Genomic DNA, 21,602 nt, shown 5'->3' with positions numbered 1-21,602 from the left:
CCCCCATCCTCTTCATGCCCAGATCCTACATCCCTATGCCCCCCCTTCCTGCCGAGACACTGCACCCCCAGTCTTCTCCTGCACCCTCCCTTCCTCACCCCCCACACTGTTCCTGCACCCAACCTCCTTCCCAGACTCCCCTCAACCTATTACTGTAACCAACCTCCCACCTGACCTCCACCCCATCTACTCCTGCACTCAGACCGTGGAAAGGTCTGCATTGAGCTTGGTGGGCCAAAGATCAAAAAGTTTGAGAACCACTTCAGAGTACCAAGAAAAGCCACACACACTTTAACATGTACAAAAATTTATTTTCCCTAATCTCTCCTGCTGGAAAGATGTAAACTATTTTAGATGAAAGATGCTTAAAATGTTTGGCCTAAGGCAAACAACTAGCATGGAAAATTTCAGACTGCACAATGTCAGTTTGGCAAAGTTACAAGCAACTAACTGTAAGAAAGATAGGGTATAGTAAACCTTGGTTAAACAGATTACTTTCAACCCCATTCTCAGGATTCTTTGCATACTAATTGCTTACCCAAAGAAAAAGTACACTTACCATTTTTTTTAAGAGGAAAACATCCAAAGCTAATACATAAGTCAGCGTGGTCATTTACTCAAATGGCAATTCACCAATACTGCCTTCTCAATGGATCTATAGTAATCAATCCTTTTTAAGCCTATGCCTACACAAATTATATTAGCCCCAGGATATAGTTAACACTAAAATATCTAACGACTACCTATATTTTATTCACAGATTCTGTAGACTTAGAGCAAATTGAGATTTTTCACATTTAATCTTAGTTTATGTCCATATATGCATACAACACAAAAATCTAATGTGGACAGTGTTTCACAATCCTAGTTAACAGTAATAACTGATTCAGTTTTAAACTTTCTCTGCAACAGTCTTGATTGGAGCCTGCTACCAAACCAGGACATCACTGACAATTCTTAAAGCACTTGCACCTGCACAAGTATGTATACTTCCTTACGAATTAGGCATTTGATTTCAGGCAATACTCAATTGACTTATTTGGGTAAGTTGTCACTCAAGAGAAAGTCTGCATCACCCAACCTTTGATCAGCCCTTCAATGGTGTTATTGTTCACACAATAGATAATACTGCAAATACACACTAGCAAGCTACCCAAACTGCTGGGAAAAATGACAATTAGGTACCTTTTCAAGAGCAGGACTTCCAGTCAGCCAGCCCAGGACCCCAGCCTTTGCTTTCTGAAAGCAGATGATTCAATTTGCAGAATGAAGCAGGTTATTTCATGCCTGTTCTACTAGATAACAAAACTTCTTCCTGGAGAAGCAAGTGTATCTAATGGTGAGTCATACTTCTAATGAATACTTGAAATGTCCAACCAACAGGTGTTTGTGTCCCCTCCCACTGTCTAGCCAGGGACTGAGGCATCATTTTTGAATTCTTACAACTGGCTTTTGAAAACCCAAATCTTTTTGTGGAAAATACCCTGTCTCATATCGGTATGTGTAAGACAAGTAACAGGACAGAGGACCACACATATTGCCCTATTGGAAGTATCATGCAATCTTAGCTACAAGTGGAAAACCCCAATCTTTTTGTGGAAAATACCCTGTCTCTCATCATTATTGGTAAGATAAGTAACAGGATGGAGGACCACCCTTATTGTCCTATTGGAAGTATCATGCAATGTTAGCTACAGGTGGTGCTACCTGTAATCAATAATACAGAAATCTTCAGAAAAGTTCTGAGGGAATGAATGTGGGTTCCAATGGAAAACAAACATCACCATCCACGTGTCCGTGTGCTCAGTTAAGGAAATATTTTAAAAAATCTAAACGCTTTGAATCATTTTAAATTGTGGACAGACTTCGTGGGAAAAAAAACTAGATAACAACCTCCCCTCCTTACATCCGCGACTGTCTCCCACTTCACAGCGTAGAACCCTGAGGGTTCAGTGACTTGCCGAGTATGAACGCAGTGTTGTAACCCAGCAGGTGCGGTAACAGGGCCAGCAGCAAAGCAGGGGAAATTGATTGTTCGCTCGTTTGTGGCTCCAAGGGGAGCCAAGACCGATTCCCAGCGCGGCGCGGGTGGCTGCAGTGCGCCCCTTCGAACAGGACGCAGGCAGTGCCCCAGGGCTGCGAGCGGGACTGAGTCCCTCTTGCTCAGTCAGCGCTGGCTGCGTGACCTCAAGCAAGTGGGGCAACTCCTCCGCCCCACCCCCCAGCCGCGCTGGGCAGGGCTCCAAGAGCCTTCCGCGCACAAGGCAGCTTCTGTGCCTTTGTCTTGTCCTCTCGTGGTGTCCCCCTGCGAGCCCCCACGTTGGAAGCGGCGGCCCCAGGTGCGCCGGCTGCTCCGCCTCCCCCAGAAGAAACCGCTACCCGGGGCAGGCCGGCGCGCTGCTCTCCCGGCAGGGGGACGAGGCGAGCGCCCGACGCGTGGTGGGCGGGGAGCACACGCAGCAGCTGCGGGGCTCCGGCTGCTCCCACCCCCCTTAACAAAGGCGCGTGGGCGGGCGGGGCTGCAGCTCCCCAGCGAGCGGGCTGCACGGGGCGGAGTTGCAGCGCTTGGCCTGGCGCCTCCTCGTTGCCCCCTTCTCCCCCGGCCTGCGGTGGGCAGGGGCGGCCGAGCGCAGAGCTCTTCTCCCCTCCCTTCCCCTGGGGCGCGCCTGCCAAGGCAAAGCAGTGACAACAACCCGGGGGACGCGGAGCAGCTCGGCGGGCTTTGTGCACAGACTCCGCAGCCGCGCTCTGCCCTAGGTGAGTGGTGCCCGGGATACCCTCCCCCCACCATGCACTGGCCGGACTCGTGGCTGGGAGCAGGGAGCCTCCCTCTCCGCTCGTGCCTGCCCGGGAGAGCCGTGCTGCGGGGGCAGCGGTGCGCTCGCGGGGGTAAAGCTGCTCTCCGGGCTCCCTCCCCTCCGTGGGGCCGAGCAGCTGCTGCAGGGAGTCACCGGGTCAGTCCCGGCAGGGCGCGCGTGATTGGCGCTGTGAGAGGAGCGGCAGGGGACACGCACGCCGAGGTCTCTTGCCTGAGCCCGGCCCATTCAATCCACTGGGAGCGAGGCAGGAGCCAGCAAGTGGCCGCACTGCCCCTTCGTGGGTAGAGGTGCTCCGCCCTCTGCTGCCGCCTGCCCCAGGATGTAGCTGCCCGGGCTGAGCCAGCCTTCCTCAGCCTGCGACTAGCGCTCCACCTTCGCGCTCGCGGGGGTGGGGGGGTGGGGGGTGTGTGTGTGTGGGAGGGGGCGATCTAGGCTGCTAGCTTGTGAAAAATCTGCTATCCGGTTGTCTAACACCGGGTTGATCATCTGATAAATACTGCAGGGCGCCCTCTCTTCAGGGCGCTTAGAAATGAGTGAGTCTGGTAGGAAGAGAACAGCCTTGTCTTACTTTTTTCGTTGATGAAAAGAACAAAGGTGTCTTTTCGCATTTAGATTAACATTTTATATTTTAAAAACATCTCCTTCATAGTGTTGCGAATAATTCCTGAGATTGAGTGTGAATATATACATACTACTGCCTGTGGTATCTATTTGCATCTTATATTTCACTTAGTTTGGACTATTGAAATACATTAGACAGTCTTGCTTTCCTTTGAAGTCCTTTGGGAATGAGTACTACTTTCTGGTTTCCACTTAGGAACAGGAGGGGACTTACAAATTTACAGCTCAAAGCTTACAGGGGAAGATGGTTTAAGGTATCTTTAGCAGTTTTTAAAAATAATGGAAACATTTCTTCCCTTAGACTTTGTAAAGATTTGGCTTTGCGAATCCTAATTTTGGGCCCATCTAGATGTAACAGTCTTTCTTAAGGCCCAAGTCCTGTATGTAAGTGAATGCAAGCACAGGTACTGTAGTACTGGTGAGTTCAGGGAAGTCAGTCATCAGTGCCAACATCTGCAACATTTGATTCTGACTTAAAGCCCCAGTCCCTGGATTCATAAGGTTCATAAGTTTGTGATACTTAACATTTTAAAAATGATGAGATTAACTTTCTAGCCCTTTGTGTTGCAGAGGAAAGGTTGAAAATATGAAAGGAAATAAATAGAACCCAAAGTCTATTATAAAAATATCATGTTTTAAGGCCCATCTCATGGGGTTTTTGAATGCTTTGGGGCTCACTATGGGGGAGGCTGTCTCTTAGTACCAACTAAAATTGTTTGATTACCATTATGATAATATTAATACAAAGAATTGTCATGAAAAAATATGTTGCTAATATCAGACATCAACCCCCCACCCCAACTAATAACTACTGATTTAGTGGACAATTGAGGACACACTTGTGCACTGGCTTAAATCTTATTAAAAATAACAAGAAATCCGGTGGCACCTTAAAGACTAACACATTTATTAGGGCATAAGCTTTCATGAGATACATACAACTCATTACTTCAGATGTTTGAAGAGAAAGAAAGGAAGGGATATAAAGATGGGAGTGTAACATCAGTCCTAATTAAAACAGAATGAATATGGCTCACTTCTCACCTTCTCATTTTCTGGCCCGTGGGAAGTGAACCTAGTGCTTCTGCCCTGCAGGGAGTGAGGGCTCAATGAGCCGTGCTTGGAGCATCAGGGCAGAACTTTGTGCTCCGGTAGGTGCCACATTGCTGGGCAGGTTGTGCATGCCATGTGGCTCTCAAACTTCTGAACATTTTGTGTAGCTTAGAGGGTCAGTAAGTTTGGCAACTCCTCCAATAGGCTATAATACTGTAAACTTAATCATATGAAGCATTAATTTTCAGTATGTGCTCTTAAATAACTTCTTTAGCTCTACTTTAATACTGAAAAAATGATGCAAATTACCATCTTTTGCAAGGTAGTAGAATCTGCCTATTAAATCTTCACAAGTTTCATAACCAAAGTGTTCAATGTCCTGTTCTTAACCTCCCTTCCATGTCTGTGTGTTGTGTGAAGAAGCTTTTCCTTATATTTATTTTAAAGCTGTTGTATAAGAATAATGCACTCATAGGGGTGACTCTAGCCCAGTGTTTCTTAAACTATGTTCCGCGAACAACTTGCAGGTATACCGCGACCTCTTTTTTTGTTTTTGTTACTTCTTTGTTTTTGTCTTTTTTTTTTTGTCTGACAATTTTTTTTGAAGAAAATTTTCATAGGTGTTCAACAGGAAAAAAAATATTGTTTGGTGTTTCATGGTCTCAAAAAGCTTAAGAAACACTGCTTTAGGCCATGTATTATGTAATGAGGTAAATAGCACTTCTTTATTCACTTTCTCCACGTCCTTCATGATTTTATAGATCTCCATTATATGTCCTTCCTACCCCCCAACTCATGAAGAGCTCTTTTTTTTTTCTCCTTACCTTATATGGAACCTGTTCTATACCCTTAACTATTTTTTTGCCCTTCTCTGTATCTTTTTCCAATTCTCATATCTTTTTTCAGATGGGCTGATCAGAACACATGTAGTAATCAAGGAGTGGAGTCCCTGGTTTTTGTATAGAGGCATTGTGATATTTTTTTCATCATCTGTCCTATTCCCAGTGATTGCTAACACAGTGTTTAATTTACATTGAGGAGATAGTAAAATCTTTAAAAAAAATCATTCCTTTGTCTAGGACCAGATAGCTTAGACACTGTCTGACGCATACATTTAAAGGTCATATAGATATGTGCTGGAAATAATTCTTTATACATCTCCCATACATCCCTCATGCAGTAGTATTGACTATGTTGCCAAATTTTCAATGAAATATTACAAGACAAGTGTGTGTAGTGCACTGCACTAGTTAGGCCAGCAGAGACTCACAGCTACGAACCAGGGAGTTTTTTGCCCTCTGCTCCTGGAGTTACAGGTGTATGTGGCAATACTGGAGAAATAGTTACTGAGTTTAGTTATTACATGGAGTCCCTATACTACTGTAGGTCTTTCTGCAAATCTTTTGGCTTCAGTGGGAATTCTGTTTAAAGACTACTTACTAACCTCAACCCAGCAGTTATGCCTCAGTCAACAAACCATAATTAAAGATAGAATTTGGACTTCTCCAAGAAATGAATTTGGTACCCCTTCTCTGATGTTTTATGGTGAGTACAAGCAGCATACTCCACTCAGTGTATGTAAGTAACCTTCATCAATGTGAGGTCCCCTCTTCCTTTTCCCCCACTTCTGGGCAGAGAACTTACCCAGCATGAACAACTATCACTTAGCTTTGAAATAAATTTGAAACAACTTTTTTTTTTGTGGTGTTTCCATTCCTTTGGCCGGAGGACCATTTTGAGTAGAGAAGGTTGAAGTAAATAAAATCATTATCTGAGTTATTGACACTCAAATATTCTTTTCACTTTCAGAAATAGTTCTTGGGTGGGTTTTTATCACTTTGAATGTCAGGAAGAGTTTGCTCTACAAGATTTATTTGTAGTTTTCCAGGTATCGCTTAAACTATTCATAGGATTATGGTAATAAATTTCTAACTGTTCATATATTAATATCAAACAAAGTTAAAATTCCAGGAGTTCAGAGAGTCGAGAAAGATCATAGCCAACATATTACATGTGACACTTTGAACAGATATCAGAATAACTTAGGTACATAGAAGTATAAAGTCACAGCCAATGAAACATTGTGACAGTAGAACACTGAACTATGTTAACACTGCTGAAAGACCATTCAGATTTCATATACTGGCAGTCCCCGGGTTACGTGGATCCGACTTATGTAGGATCCCTACATACAAACGGGGCTTTTCTTGCCGCGGAGGGCGCGGGCGGCGGGACCGTCCAGACGCACCGCGGTCCCGCCGCCCGCGTCCTCCACAGCGAGAAAAGCTGCTCAGCATCTCCCTGGTCTGCTGGAGGGGGGGGGCCCAGCAGACCAGGGAGACGTGGAGCAAAGCCGTGGAGGACGCGGGCGGTGGGACCGCGGCGCGTCTCGGTGGTCCCGCCACCCGCGTCTCCCTGGTCTTCTGGGGGGGCGCAGCTAGTACCCCCCCAACAGACCAGGCTTTTCTCGCTGGCGCCTGGGGTAGAGCAGCTGGGGGGCTGCCGGGTTGGTCCCACAGCGCCGAGGAGCGGCGCTACTGGACCAACCCAGCAGCACCCCAGCTGTTCTGCCCCAGGTGTTCCCAAGTCAGCTGCTGTTGAAACTGATCAGCGGCTGATTCCAGGAAGCCCGGGGCAGAGCAGCTCTGCTTCGGGCTTCCTGTAGTCAGCCGCTGGTCAGTTTCAGCAGCGGCTGACTTGGGAACACCTGGGGCAGAGCAGGTGGGATGTTGCCGGGTTGGTCCAATAGCGCCGAGGAGCGGCTCTGCGGGACCAACCCAGGAGCCCCCCAACTGCTCTACCCCAGGCATGTCCGATTCAGCCGCTGCTGGTCAGTTTTAACAGCGGCTGAATCTGGACGCCAGTTCCGACTTGCATACAAATTCAACTTAAAAACAAACCTACAGTCCCTATTTTGTACGTAACCCGGGGACTGCCTGTACTGTCTGCATAAAACAGACTGAACCAGCTTTACCTCTCTGGGTGAGAATTATAACCTCTCTTGTATCCTATCCACAATGTGCTCAAAGATTTGCACAATTTTCACTAACCCAAGATTCATGCCTCCATATTTTCTTTGTGTCCTATGCCTCCGCCAATAAACATCCTGTTACATAAGCTCAAAAAACACGTGTTCATTGCACACTGTGGTGTACATCCATTATAAATACTGCAGGCAGGCTTTATAGACTATGGGCTTGATTCACACATTTCATGACGAGATGAAGGTGCAATTTGCAGCCATGCCTGAGGGATGGATTTATCCTGGTTTGCACTCTTCTTCTGAGTTCTTCCTATAGAAAAACAGTTTTAATTTATAAGTAGGGCTCTATAGGAACTCTACGAGCTTAAACTGGTGCCCTGAGTCATTGTGTCTTCTGGGAAAACTGGCTCTATCTCTTTTCCAGCTTTTAGAATCCACTCTCAATCTTCAGGTAATCTTTTCAGAAATCATTTATATTCCAATTATGTTTGATCTGAGAACCAATTTTTTATTGTATTGCCTCACTGATACTGACAGATTATGAATTCTGTTCTGACTTCTCCCATTTGCAACAACATTGAAGTTAGTGGATTAGCTTGCAATGGTAGAAAAGTCAGGGCAGCATTTGTATGTAAGCTTGTATTTGTTTTGAGCTCAGAGTGCAGTCAAAACTTTGAGAGGAGGAAATTTTTATTCTATTACATTGTTTACATTGAAAAAAATCACATCACAGCTGGTGAGTGCAGAGCTGAAAAGAAGTTAGTTATTTTTTCCCTCAAAATGGTAATCTAATTTTATGCCACTTTTTTGGGGGGGGGGAAGGAGGAGGGGTGCGGTTGAGTAAATCCCAAGACTTGTTATAAAGACTACATGACTAGGGATACTTTTTCAGTGACTTTGGAATGACCCTCAAGGACATATCTGCCAAATGCACAGTGAGTGATGCAGACACATAATAGCTCTAAAATCCCAAAGTAATTATGTGTTCTGTTTCCTCTCTTTTGCCCTTTATATTCACCCTAAATCTTTCTCCATTGCACTCCTGACCCTCCACTAGTGCTACTTAGTCCTCCATGGACTGCATCCACCCATATCACTGAAGCCTGTGCTTCCATCTCATGCAGTCCCAGTGTTTACCCTTCCATCCCCTACAACTTCTTGAGCTCGATTCCCCAAATAAAATTTACATTCATTATGTTATTATTTAAATAAAAGAAATTAAATGAGCAAACAACTTCACTAAGTTGGATTAAGGTTGTAAATATTAACTAACCATTACAATTAAAAAAATCTTTTAGAAATTTCATTTTTTAAAAGAAAGGCAAAAAAATCCGAAGTGAAGGTTAACCTAATATTTATAAAGTAATTTCTGGTCACTGAGGTGTAACCCTACTCTTTCACTCTTGGGAAGGAAAAAATTGCTATTCTGTGATGTCCTCCCCAAAAGATTTTTTTTTCCCCAAAAACCTCTTGATTAGAAAATCGTTATCTAAGGAAATATTTCTCCCTAGTTTCTTTAATATATCATGTGAGATAATAAAGAGAAACAATAGTGTGGTATCAGCAAATGAAGTGGAAATTGATGACAATACTACAAAGTGTATCTTTCACTAAAATTCTAACATTGCATGCTACAAAGTTATCTCTGCATGTATAGACTCTTGTTTTTATCCTTGCCTATGATGGTTTGAACAGCTGCAGAGTTGAATACAAGTTATTTTATCATAAGTATTTGATTTTGTGTATCCCATTCTTGTGCACACATTCCAATAGAGTTCTCCTAGAGAAACATTTTGTTTTGTTCATTTAGCAGTGGTAATGTCTCATGGCTCTTTTAAATATACTTTTTTTTGCCAACGGGTACAAACACATGCAGCTTCCATTAAAGTCAGAGGGTGTTAAGGATGCTCAGTACCTTGGAAAATCTAGCACACTGCTTTTTGTTTTAAAAGTACAGAAAAACCTACACTACTTGGAAATGGAGGGTGGGAGAGAGGAAAGTTGTCAGCAGCCTGTTGGTTGAAAATAAAACACATTTATTTTTTACAGAGAAAATACAATTTATAATGATGGTTAGAGCAGAAAGTCTTTGGTAGGAGTGATGTGTGGGAAGTATTGTAATTAACAATAATTAGATCAGTGGTGTGCAATCTTTTTCCTAGTGTGAGCCCTGGGAAAATTTTCATCGAGGGAGGGAAAAGAAAAAAAAAGGCGGCCCCTTTAAATGCCACTCTGCCCGCCTGTCACTCCCCTGCCGCATGTATGCAAAGCTGGGAAAAAATGGCGGCTGGCTCAGCACTGTGACCCCCCCGGAAGCCGTGACCCCCTTGGGGGTGATAACCCACGGGTTGCGCATCTTTGAATTAGATAATAATTTAATCCTTCTCAGAATATTCTTGAATGAATCATGGTTAAAACATTGTTACTAGTTTCTTTCTTTCTTTCTGGGCAGTTCTTTTATTCTGAGCTAAATTTACTCAGTCAATATTCTTTAAATCAGTAAGACTGTCACCATCAGATATAATGCAGATATCCCAAAGTATACTAGTACTACCATTAGGAATGTGAATGGTTAACTGGTAAGTCTCACCCTTTACAGATGAGGCTTGCCGATTCTTGTTAACCAGCAGGAACTGCAGGCAGGGGGCACGTCAGCCCAGCTGGAGCAGCCCATGTCGGTGACAGGCTTATCCTTGAATTGGTTAACCGGTTAAATATTATATTGAACAGGTTAACCAATTAAACAGGATTTTACATCCCTAATTACCACCTATTCTCTTGTATAATATTTTTATTCTGGAGCAGTCCAAAATCAGCATCTGGAAATATGGAAAATTAGAGAAAAGACTCAGTGAATATTTTTTTGCCGTTGCAGTAAGTGGAGTGTATGGTAATCTGAGATTGCATCCTTGTTCAGTGCCTATGGTATGTGAGTGGAGATGTCATCACATGTCCCTTCTTTCCTTTTGTTCACTTACCCACAATTACTTAGCAAAGCTATTTGGGTTTCCAGCAGCTTTTCCCCTTCCTTTCCTTTGGTCATATTTTGACTTAAAGCTGACAAAGGTGTTTTGCTAGACTGATAGAAAAAGTTTCTCACGTGATGGAGGCTCTTGCTAGAGCCTTACTACTTTTTAGACTTTTTCTCAATGAAGATCTCTCTGGAACTTGAGAACTTCTCTCCTGTTAGCAGAATTTGGTCCAAGAAAAGAGGTTTTCTCACCCAACTTCTTTTCTCTCCTATCTTGAGACCTATATGGCTACCACACTTCAAACAAATATAAGTATTTAAGCATTTATAAGTATCAGGGATTAGGAAATATTTCCTACAAGTGAATAACAATATACCTTTATTCTTGAGTTAATTATGATTGATCTTTTACTTGGTTTACCTGGCTTTGCTCAGGTCCGTAACTCAATTTTTTTTTTTAAACAATATAAGGAAAATGCACATGCATCATTTTAAATCATTGATCTGGGGTGAGGCTGGGTAGAAGGGTTTCAGTATGCAGGCTGCCCGGGGGAGAGAGGACAATCCCAGACCTCTGTCTCCACAGCAGGTTGGGCCAGGTGAAAAGCACCTCTCCAGGGCTGCTGTAGTTCCAGTGGGCACAGCCAGTGAAGGGGGTGCATGTTCCCCAATAGGGCAGGTCCAGATTTGTCGGCCCCCCTGTACTATTGAGCCAGAGTGCAAGTGCAGCAAAGTGCATTTCCCTCCCTTACCCTGATGAAGGGGAACAGCCATTAATGTTCCCATATGATTCGGCAGCAGGGGTGGGGAAGCTTCTGGCCCTCCTTCCCGTTCTCCATAAAGGGCAGCTGGGGTGGTGGGAGGCTTGGGGTTAGGGCAGAACCAGGTGGCGGGGGGGGGAGGGATCCCCAGAAGGGTAAAGAGTAGCCCCTTTCACTTGCCTGGTGATAGTCTCTTTTCTGTATGATTGTATGTGAAGCAATCCCATTTTCCTGGCACAGCCAAATCCTTACGTTGTTCTCAGTTATGATTAGAAGAAGCTGTATACCGAATTTAGTGGTCTTCACTCTTACTGTTCAGGGGTCCTTGCTCTTACTGTTCAGGAGGAGTTCTTGAACAGACTGACAGATGAACTGTGTCAGGCATACAGTAAATTTCAAGAACAGCTGACTTTGAGGTCAAGACGCATGATTTTTTCCCATCTATTTCTGTAAATGCACAAACTTGCAGATGTTTCTCCCATCTATAAAAACACATTGTTAAATCTCTTACCTTTTTGTAGGCATCTAACTTTTACCTCTTCCCCTCCTGCATCCATGAAATATTCCCTTCCAGGAATAGGGCCGCTCAAGAGGCCCAGAGCCTTTATTAGAAGCTAAAACAAGTTACTTCTGTAGCGTTTCTTTGTCCTGCCCTTGTCCTCATCCCACCAGCAAAATGCACTTTTAGTTAATTTGTTTCCTACCATGTTCTTTTCAAATCCATAAGTCATTTTGCAGGAAATATTTTAATATTTATATTGCTTTGCCTTTTGCAAATCTTGTATTCCTGGGGCACTTTCTCTCTTATCCAAAAAACCTTATTCAGGAGAATATTTATGTAAGCATTGGTCTGATATTGAAAGTACATAGAAGTATCATTTTGCTTGTGTGTAATTGTTCATAAGGTTGTATATTGTTTTCCATCAGGATGTTGGTTTTGTGGTTAAATTGACTTAGTCTTTCTCAAGGCCTCTGATTCAAGGTTCAGTGAAGAAAGGGCTCTTTCATACAAGGCAACCTGATGTTATTTTTGGATGACAGCTAGTTCCACTCATATGATATCCTAGATATATGCACTTGTCCTTTTAAATAAGTATAAAATAATGTAGCTTTATTTTCTTCAGAAAACTCACAGGTGGTGTGTGTGTGTGTGTGTGTAACTATCACTGTTTTTAAACTAACCTTGAATAATGATGATGTTATAATTTGTCTCCCTTTTGGCAGACGTCAACAGAAGACACTTTCATGTCTGTCTATTGGCACTGGAGGGTGACCCTATGTAAGGAAACTGGCAGCTGCAATTGTTTCATAACAGACAGCCAGTCTAATGAGGAGAAAGAAGAAGATACTGAGCCTCAGATTGTTGTGTCGGACATTATCCAGCTTGTGCGAGAGAAACAGCAGGTGCCAGCAATACGGGCAGGTGAGAGAAATCTACCAAATGTTGTTGCAAACATACCTTGCTGGTGCCAAGCTATAGAAAACCCGCATAATACAACATCTAAATGTTAGCTGATGGGACAGCCTAGCTTTAAAAATGGGTTGCAGTCAGTGAGGCTGTTTCCTGGAGAGTTAATGTTCATGCAAGAAAATAAAATAAATGAATTCTGGAAAGCAGACTGGAAAACTTGATCCAACATTGGATTTGGTGTGACTGTCCAATGAGCTGCCACTTGGGCAGCAGTCAGTCTGAAAGCAATTCCTTTCTCTCTGCAGCTGCTCATAACATTCCCTCATCTAGGTCCACAGTGAGGTGGGATCCAGTACATCTGGTTCATTGGAGGAACATGGTGTGATTCATCGTTGCATTGTACCCCAGTGCGTGATGATGGTTAACCTCTGCCCACATTCGACTAATAGACGCACACCGTAATCATACCATGAGAATTATCCCAGGCACTTGTATGGTTGCCAGTCCTAGCCAGTATTCCTCTGCTTAACATCAGGTGGTAGAATGCAGCCAGTGAACTAAGCACAGAACCACAGCAGTGACTACACAGAATTACTCTATCTGGGCAGTGCTGCCTACTTTGCATCCAGCTATAATATCAGTTCTCCATGATGGACAGAACAGGAGAGAGTTGCTGTTGTTTCCTGAATTCCCACATCACCATCGGGCTACCTGACTTTGGGTTCCACAGCCATCTCTGGAACTAGTGTCACAGATTTAGGTTGGTGTAGTTCATTGTGCCAAGGTCAACCATGCCTGAGGGATTCAGGGCAGCTCTCTATGCACCTGTGGTGCTCTGGAAGATGCTACATGCACACTCTAGATGGTTGCGGTTGGTGTTGGGCTTCCTGGAGTTCTTCCCAAGCTGATCACTGCTGACTCTGAAGCCGTTGGCTGGCTCAAGACTACTTAGCTGTTTTAGTTTTTGCTTGTCTTGCCTTACCTGTCTTCTATAATTCAATTGCATGAGGATATGCTGCTCAGGGTGAGGCGAGAAACGAAGTGAGACTGACTGTTCACCAAATAAAGCCCCTGCCTCTCATCCTGCTTCAATTATATTACTCTGCATCCACTCTATGGGGAATGCTGTAGCTAATATCCGCCTCTGACAATGAGTTTAGGAAGAAACTTGCTCTGACAGGCTATTTTATAATTGGCCACTTAGGGGTTTCTTGTACCTTGCTCTGAAGTGATCAATATATTAACAAGTGTTAATTTAACTTAAAAAGCAATAGTGTGTGTGTGTGTGTGGGGGGGGGGGTTCTGACAAGAACCTACTATTTTGCTGACAAACCTAGTTCTATGTGCCTCTTGGCCGGCGTGTGCAAGAGGCAGCTAGTGTGCCAGATCTAGCCTGTGACTACTTCGCTGGGATCCTTAAGCACAGTGCTGCTGCAGCTGCTTTAAATGTGGCTGCTCTATGCTCCAGGTTGTGGGGAGCAAGGAAGGAGGCTTTGTGTTCTGTACCCCCCTCCCCTCCGCAAAATCTCTTCAGTTTCCGGCCAATAGGAGCAGAGAAATTTTTCTGGTGGCAGGGGCAGCCGATGAGGCCTCCTCCTTCCCTGTCTCTCCCTCCATCCCCCCCACTCTGCCCAGAACACAGCTGCGTGGAGCAGTTTAGAGTGCAGCTCAGGCTTCTGTGGGGCTGCTGCCTGGGAGCCACCTAGGAACCTCAGTCAGGATTAGGGCCTCATTGTAGGAGGCACCGCACAAATACAGAGCAGAAGACCATTTCTGTCTCAAAGGGTTTAGAATCCAGATTACCTTTTGCCTCTGTGCAAATCTTAATGAGGACAGTAGCGTGACATCACAAAGACCACTTGTTTGTCTGCTTGTTTGTCATAAACTTGTCTGCTTTTGTTAGTACAGTAAACTTCCGTTAATCCGGCACTTTTAGGACCCAGGGGTGCCGGATTATCAGATATGCCGGACTATTGGAAGCAGGAGTTATGAAGGGTCTGGGGTGCGATGGGGGGGGGGGGTGGTGCTGTGGGACCAACCTGGCAGCACCCCAGCTGCTCTGTCCCAGGCATCCCCAAGTCAGCTGCTGCTGAAATTGACCAGCGGCTGACTTGGGGAAGCCCGGGGCAGAGCAGCTGGGGTGCTGCTGGGTTGGTCAGCACCGCCAACCCGGCAGCACCCCAGCTGCTCTGCCCCAGACTTCCCCGAGTCAGCTGCTGCAGAAATTGCTGAAGCCCCGGGCAGAGCAGCTCTAATTGTCTGGCTTCCTGGAGCACTTCCGACACCACCTGGAACCCGGACTATCAGGAGTGCTGGACCACTGGATGCCGGACAACTGGAGTTTTACTGTAGTTGTCTCTGTAATACTTTCTCTTTTTCCTCTGTTGCCTGTAGAGCTAGTTTTTTGGGGAAGGGGGAATCATGATTCTTTTTTCCCCTGTTCTTTTCTGGATGAATTTCAGCAGCTCTCAACCAATGCTAGATAACCCCCCTTCTTTTCTTTCGGGCACAATGTCTTTTGGCTGGCACTGCTGCCTCCTGCTGCGGCTCAGCTACTCTACCTTCCTGAGTTCTGTGCTCGCAGGCAAATGTCAATTGCCACCACAGCCTGCAAACTATATTCCAGGGGATGCTCGTGCAGCAATGGTGTCTTCTGACTAGTGGGCTGACCCAGCTCACTTCTGTGCCTGCAGGCTTCCTGAAGCCTCGCCTTCCTGCAATGATTTGTTCCATTCTCCTCCTGTGGTTTAGAGTGAAGTCCAAGTGGCTCTAGAATTTGCAGAATTTGCTACTATGGCATACTGATGCAAACCATCTTGGAAAACAGCGAGTAGGAAAGCGGTGGCAAACAGCATCCAAATGAGGGTGCAACCGACAATGCTTTTTACAAAAATTAGGACCTAAGCACAGGTCAGTTTAGGGTTAAAAGAATCAAAACAAGCAAAGATCCAGAATAAAAAAAATAAAGCTTGAAATTATTCTGGTGCAAAATTGTGCAGTAAGATACATTTACTGAATAGAAAATACTTTAAAAACATAAAACTGAAAAAAGGACTTCTTTTCCATTAGTTTTTATGTGAAAAATTGAGAACTGAAAAAGCAGCTGAATGTATATGTATCAGCAGTTCATATAGAAGCACATAAACTTGTAACAAGAGTAATTTAAAAACCAATTTAACCAATTGTTGTAAAGCTGTAATTATCAGCTGTTGTATTCAGACTCTTCAAATGCTCAGCTGTTACATTCATAAACTCTTTGAAGAGTGTTCTCAGCCTCAACTAAAAATGTTAAATTATGGAGCTTTCTGTGTATCACAACCAACAGTTTTTCAGCCTTAGATTGCAGAGATGTTCTAGCAGGTGTAATTCAATAAATCAAAAACAGATTTTCAGCTAACGTTGTATTACTAAGCCTCTGGTACGCCTCTTAATAACAGCCTAATGTAAATACAAGCCAAAAACAGAATTAACATACACCAGTCATATTAACCATTTATAAATTCAGCTAAATCTACTTATGCATTGCACTCATCATTCACCACCAGCAGCAAACCAGGATAAATGTGATAAGTAGTAATGTTTGTTTTCCTGTTGCTTACTAAATAGCGAAATATATAAATATAACTGTTTTACCATATATTACCTAGAATTGACAGCCCTTTCAAAAAGGGGTGAGAGGTAACGTATTGGGCTATAAACCAATCCACTTTTGAATGTCCTGATGAATATAACTAATTTCCCATACTACTTAAATATAGAATTGGCATGCTGAGTGTGCAGGACAGAAGTTTTATCCTGCCTGGCTCTTCAGTGTAAATAAAAAAAGTCTGAGTCAGTAATTTCACAATTACTGTTCTTACTCAACTGAAAGTTCTAACTTGACAGCAATAGTTTAAAAATGGCTGTGTGTTCTTTTTAAGTTCCTCGATTACAATCTGTCAATGAATTTTTTGGGGGGAAAATCCTTGATTTATTCTTGCCATTTACTGCATGAAGTCTGCCAAGCAACTCTTCTTTGTGGAGCAGGTGGTGATGCACCATTTGGAGCCTGCACCACCTGGCCCTAGCCCATACTCTTTCCTACCCTCTGGTCCCCTTGGTCCCCTCCCAGAGCCTCCTCCTGCCCCTCAAACCCTTCATCTCTAGCCCCACTTCAGAGCCCGCACCTCATGCTAGAGCCCTCAACCTCTCCCACTTAGTCAGCATCGTGAAAATGAGCATGTGAGTGAGAGTGGGAAGAATGAGCAAGCATTGAGGGAGGAGTGGATGAAGGGAGTGAAAAGGGACAGGGCAGGGAATGGGGGCCTTGGAGAAAGGTTGGATCAGGGGACAGAGCAAGGGTATTTGGTTTAGTATGAGCAGAAACTTGGCAAGAGGGTGGGATGCCGGCAGATGCCAGGACGCTGGTGTGACGTGGCTCTGCCAATTTTAAAGGGCTGCAGCAGCTCGGCTCTGGCCACATGTCCTCGGGAGCTGGCTGCGGAACGCGGTGCAGCCAGGCCTCGCCCCGCCCCACCGGCTCCAGTCTTGCCACTGCCGCCGGCAAGAGACGGCTCCCTGTTGACCACCCAGCTCGCTGTGCTCACCCCGTGCCCCTTTGTCTCCATGCCGCCTGTTCCCCACGCCGCCCCTGCTCCCCGGACCCCTTCCTCTCCCTCTTCCCTACGACTCTTTGGCTCTGTGCTGCCCTTGCACCCCGCACCCTGCTCCCCCTGATCCCTGCCCCCCCAGCTCTGTGCTGCCCGTTCCCTACACTGCCCCTAGACCCTGATCCCTCTGCCCCTTCCATTCCCCACGTCCCATTCCACGTGCCTTCACTGCACCCTGCTCCCCCCGATCCCTGCGTCCCTCTGGCTCTGGGCCTCCCGTTCCCTGCGCCACCACTGTACCCCACCACTGTTCCCTCCACCCCTCTGGCTCTGTGCTGTTCCTGCACCCTGCTCCCCCTGTGGGTTGGGAGTGAGAGGTCTGGACAGGGCAAGGAAAAGGCTGCTGTGACCTAGCAGCGAGTGAAAGGGGGAGTTCACTTGAAGCGCCTTTGCCTTTCTGGGAAAAAAAGAATGAAAATACTATTTGCTATTTATAGGGCTAAAATGCCAGGACAAAAATGAAAACAAACCAAAAAAGCCCATTGCAAAATGTAAATGTGTAAAAGACAACAAAAAAGGGGGATGGCCAAAAAATGTTTTGCTTCGGGCAGCAAAAAACCTAGAGCTGGCCCTGGGGGAAGGGAAGGGGCTGGGCTGGGCTGGGCTGTGGGGAGGACAGGGGAAAAATATGGGGAAGGGGCTTGTGCTGAGGAGAGAGGAGGGGAGGAGATCAGGAGAAGAAGAAGAAAGTGGAAGGTACCAAGGGACAGGGGTGCAGGAGAGACAAATCCTAGGGGACCAAGTGCAGACAATGAGGAAAAGGGCAGGAGGGGAGGTGTCAGTGGGAGGGAAACAGAGTGATGCTGGGAGAGGAGAGGATAAGGAGGGGGCATGAGGAAGGCAGGGATGGAACAAGGCATGTGTAAGGGCATGGGCATGAGGGTAACGGGGGCAGAGGGTGGTGAGGGGGTGGGTATCAGGGGAAAAAGGGGGCAGGGGCAGTGAGGGAAGGGGGAGGCACAAGGAGGATGCAGTTGCCAGGGGATTCTGGGGGTGAAGCAGAAGGGCAGACACCTGCAGGGAAGGGACCAGCATCAGAGGAGAGAGGCAGGGCAGGTGTGTAGAGGGAGGTGTTAGGAGAGGGGATGAGGAGGGGTAGCTCACATGATCAGAGTGGGGCTACTGGCGGAGTGGACACGGGGGAGAGAAGGGCTGGTGGAGGGGGGCAGGTCTCAGGAAGGCTGAGGGCAGTGAGAAGGGCAGGAGTCAGGACAGCAGAGGAAGGTGAGGGGTTGGGGGGCAGCAAGGGAGCTGATGGAGCAAGGGGAGGAGACATGGCAGCAGAGGGAAAATGTAGAGGTTTATAAGATTTATTAATAACTTATTAGTAATTACTGTTCTTATTCTTATTAGGAATTTATTCCATTAAAAAACACTTTTTTGGGTGGAGGGTCGTGAGTCCCTTTTTTGTCTGGCGAGTAGGGTTTTCCATAATTTGTCGAGCCCTGGTTATGAACATGGGCATATGTTTGATATAGCAAAACAGGTTAGTGTGTGTGTGGAGTTGAGGATGAGCTTATAAACCTAGGTCCTGCCTATAAAGACATGCATGGGATATCTGTTAATTCCTGTTCTTTTCTAAAACTAAAGATGTGTGCAAATATCTGTGGGTAAAAGTATCTTTTCTCTTCTCCATTCCATTCCACCTTGCTGTGTGTCACGGATCTGTCAACTTAAGAATGGCTGAATTTTTTGGTGGTACTGTGTGTATGTACAATGCAAAGTTTTCTAATTTGCATTAATGCCTGTAAGACCTACTTCTGATTAACTGAATATGGTAAGTGAAAAATTTGTAGATTTGCCGCCATCGTGACTGGCATAACTCAGGACATAAGATCTCCATGTGTTCACTTCCTGCGTCAGGTCCAATAGCTGTATTTGAACTAGAGTATATATTTTTAAATTAAATAAAATCCATTTAAAATGTCATTGTTATGGAAAATGCACTATGTCCCTTAGTCAGCTGTGTTTTGGGGGGAAAATTACCCCTTTTCCCAGTCTGAATTTTATAGAATTTTAGAATACTACAACTAGAGGGAACCTCGAGAGATCACCAAATCCAGTCCCCTGCCCTCGCAGCAGGATCAAGCACCATCTAGATTATCCCTGATAGATGTCTATCCAACCTGCTCTTAAATATCTCTGATAATGAAGATTCCACAAACTAGGCAATTTATTCCAGTGTTTAACCACCCTGACAGGAAGTTTTCCCTAATGTCTAACCTAAACCTCCCTTGCCACAATTTAAGACCATTCCTGCTTTGTCTTATCAGAGGTCAAGATAAATTTTTCTCCCTCGTTCTTGTAATACCCTTTTAGATACTTGAAAAATGCTATCGTGTACTGTCTTCTCTTTTTCTAAACTAAACAAGCTCAATTCTTTCAGTCTTCTCTCATATGTCATGTATTCTAGACGCTTAATCATTTTTGTTGGTCTTCTCTGGACCGTCTCCAATTTCTCCACATCTTTCTTGAAATGTGGTGCCCAGCACTGGATACAATACTCCAAGCCTAACCAGCGCAGAGTAGAGCAGAAGAATGACTTCTCATTCTTCATCCCAGAATCATGTTTGGTTTTTTTGCAACAGTGTCACAAGTTGACTCATTTAGCTTGCTGTAGTACTCCTTCCTAGACAGTCACTTCCCATTCTGTATGTTGAAATAAAATACAGGACTATGCAGCACTTTAAAGACTAACAAGATGGTTTATTAGGTGATGAGCTTTCGTGGGCCAGACCCACTTCCTCAGATCAAATCTGAGATCAAATTGGGTCTGGACCATGAAAGCTCATCACCTAATAAACCATCTTGTTAGTCTTTAAAGTGCTGCATAGTCCTGTCTTTTGTTTCACCAAGACCAAACTAACACGGCTACATCTCTATTACCATTCGGTATGTGTGAGTCGTTATTTTTTCCTAAGTGAAGTACTTTGCATTTGTCCTTATTAAATGTCATCCTGTTTACCTTAGACCATTTCTCCAGCTTGTCCAGATCATTTTGAATTATGACCCTATCCTCCAAAGCCCTTGCAATCCTCCCCATCTCGGTATCATCTGCAAATTTAATAGGCGTACTCTCTATGCCATCATCTAAATCGTTGACGAAGATTTTGAACAGAGCCAGTACCAAAAAGGACCCCTGCAGAACCCCACTAGTTATGCCCTTCCAGCAGGATTGTGAACAATAACTACTCTCTGAGAACGGTTATCCAACCACTTATGCACCGACCTTATTGTAGCCCCATCTAGGTTATATTTCCCTAGTTGATTGATAAGGTTATGTGAGACTGTGTCTTACTAAAGACTAGGTATACCACATCCACCATTTCTCCCTTATCCACAAGACTTGTTATCCTATCAAAGAAAACTATCGGATTGGTTTGACATGATTTGTTCTCTACAAATACATGGTGGCTGTTACCTATCACCTTATTATTTTCTAGATGTTTGCAGATGAATTCCTTAATTACTTGCTCCATTATCTTCTTCTCTGGCACAGGAGTTAAACTGACTGACCTGTAGTTTTCTGGGTTATTCTTATTTCCCTTCTTATAGATGAGCACTATATTTGCCCTTTTCCAGTCTTCTGGAACCTCTTCAGACTTCCATGACTTTTAGCTATCCGCTCCTTGAGAATTTTAGGTTGCATTTCATCAGGCCCTGGCGACTTGAAGGTATCTAACTTTTCCAAGTAATTTTAACTTCTAAATCTACCCCATTTCCAGTAGCATTCATTATGTTAGGCATCCCTGCATCATCAAACTTGTTGGTGAAAACCAAAACAACGAAGTCATTAAGCATCTCTGCCATTTCCAAATTTCCTTTTATTGTTTTTCCCTCTTCACTGAACAGTGTGTCTACCATGACCTTGGTCTTCCTCTTGCATCTAATATATTTGTAGAATGTCGTCTTGTTACCTTTTATGTCTCTAGCTAGATTGAGCTAGTTTTTTTCTTTGCCTTTCTAATCATGCCCCTGCATACTTCTGTTTTGCTTATATTCATCCTTTGCTTATAGCATCTCCTGGTTGATCCAAGGTGGTCTACTGCCATACTTTCTATCTTTCCTACATAGTGGCATAGTTTGCTTTTGGGCCCTTAATGTCCCTTTGAAAAACTGCCAACTCTCTTCAGTTGTTTTTCCTCTTAGTCTTGCTTCCCATGGGACCTTATCTACCAGCTCTCTGTGTTTACTAAAATCTGCCTTCCTGAAATCCATTGTCTCTATTTTGCTGTTTTCCCTTCTACCGTTCCTAAGAATCATGAACTCTATGATTTCATGATCACTTTCACCCAAGCTGACTTCCACTTACAACTTTTCAACCAGTTCTTCCA

General features: G+C 44.6%; 1 protein-coding gene and 1 long non-coding RNA gene across 13 annotated transcripts in view; one reads left to right on the top strand and one right to left on the bottom strand.

Annotated features, from left to right (window-relative positions):
* Positions 1–2,224, bottom strand: part of LOC142826461 (uncharacterized) — a 45,686-nt gene extending 43,462 nt beyond the window's left edge. For both annotated transcript variants that reach the window (XR_012900596.1, XR_012900595.1), the window contains exon 1: positions 1,186–2,224. This is a non-coding gene — a long non-coding RNA (uncharacterized LOC142826461). The remainder of the gene's footprint in view (positions 1–1,185) is intronic.
* Positions 2,225–2,616: 392 nt separating this feature from the next.
* MCF2L (MCF.2 cell line derived transforming sequence like) overlaps positions 2,617–21,602 on the top strand; it is a 248,239-nt gene continuing 229,253 nt past the window's right edge. For all 11 annotated transcript variants that reach the window (XR_012900192.1, XR_012900105.1, XM_075917179.1 and 8 more), the window contains exons 1-2: positions 2,617–2,757; positions 12,433–12,631. Coding sequence is in view for 9 of the 11 variants with exons in the window: in XM_075917179.1 (XP_075773294.1) it covers positions 12,454–12,631 (178 nt within the window). In the remaining 2 variants the exon portion in view is untranslated. The remainder of the gene's footprint in view (positions 2,758–12,432; positions 12,632–21,602) is intronic.

This window comes from Pelodiscus sinensis, chromosome 1 (genome assembly GCF_049634645.1).
Source record: "Pelodiscus sinensis isolate JC-2024 chromosome 1, ASM4963464v1, whole genome shotgun sequence".
Classification (NCBI taxonomy): Eukaryota; Metazoa; Chordata; order Testudines; family Trionychidae; genus Pelodiscus; species Pelodiscus sinensis.
This window is presented reverse-complemented; position numbering and strand designations above follow the sequence as displayed.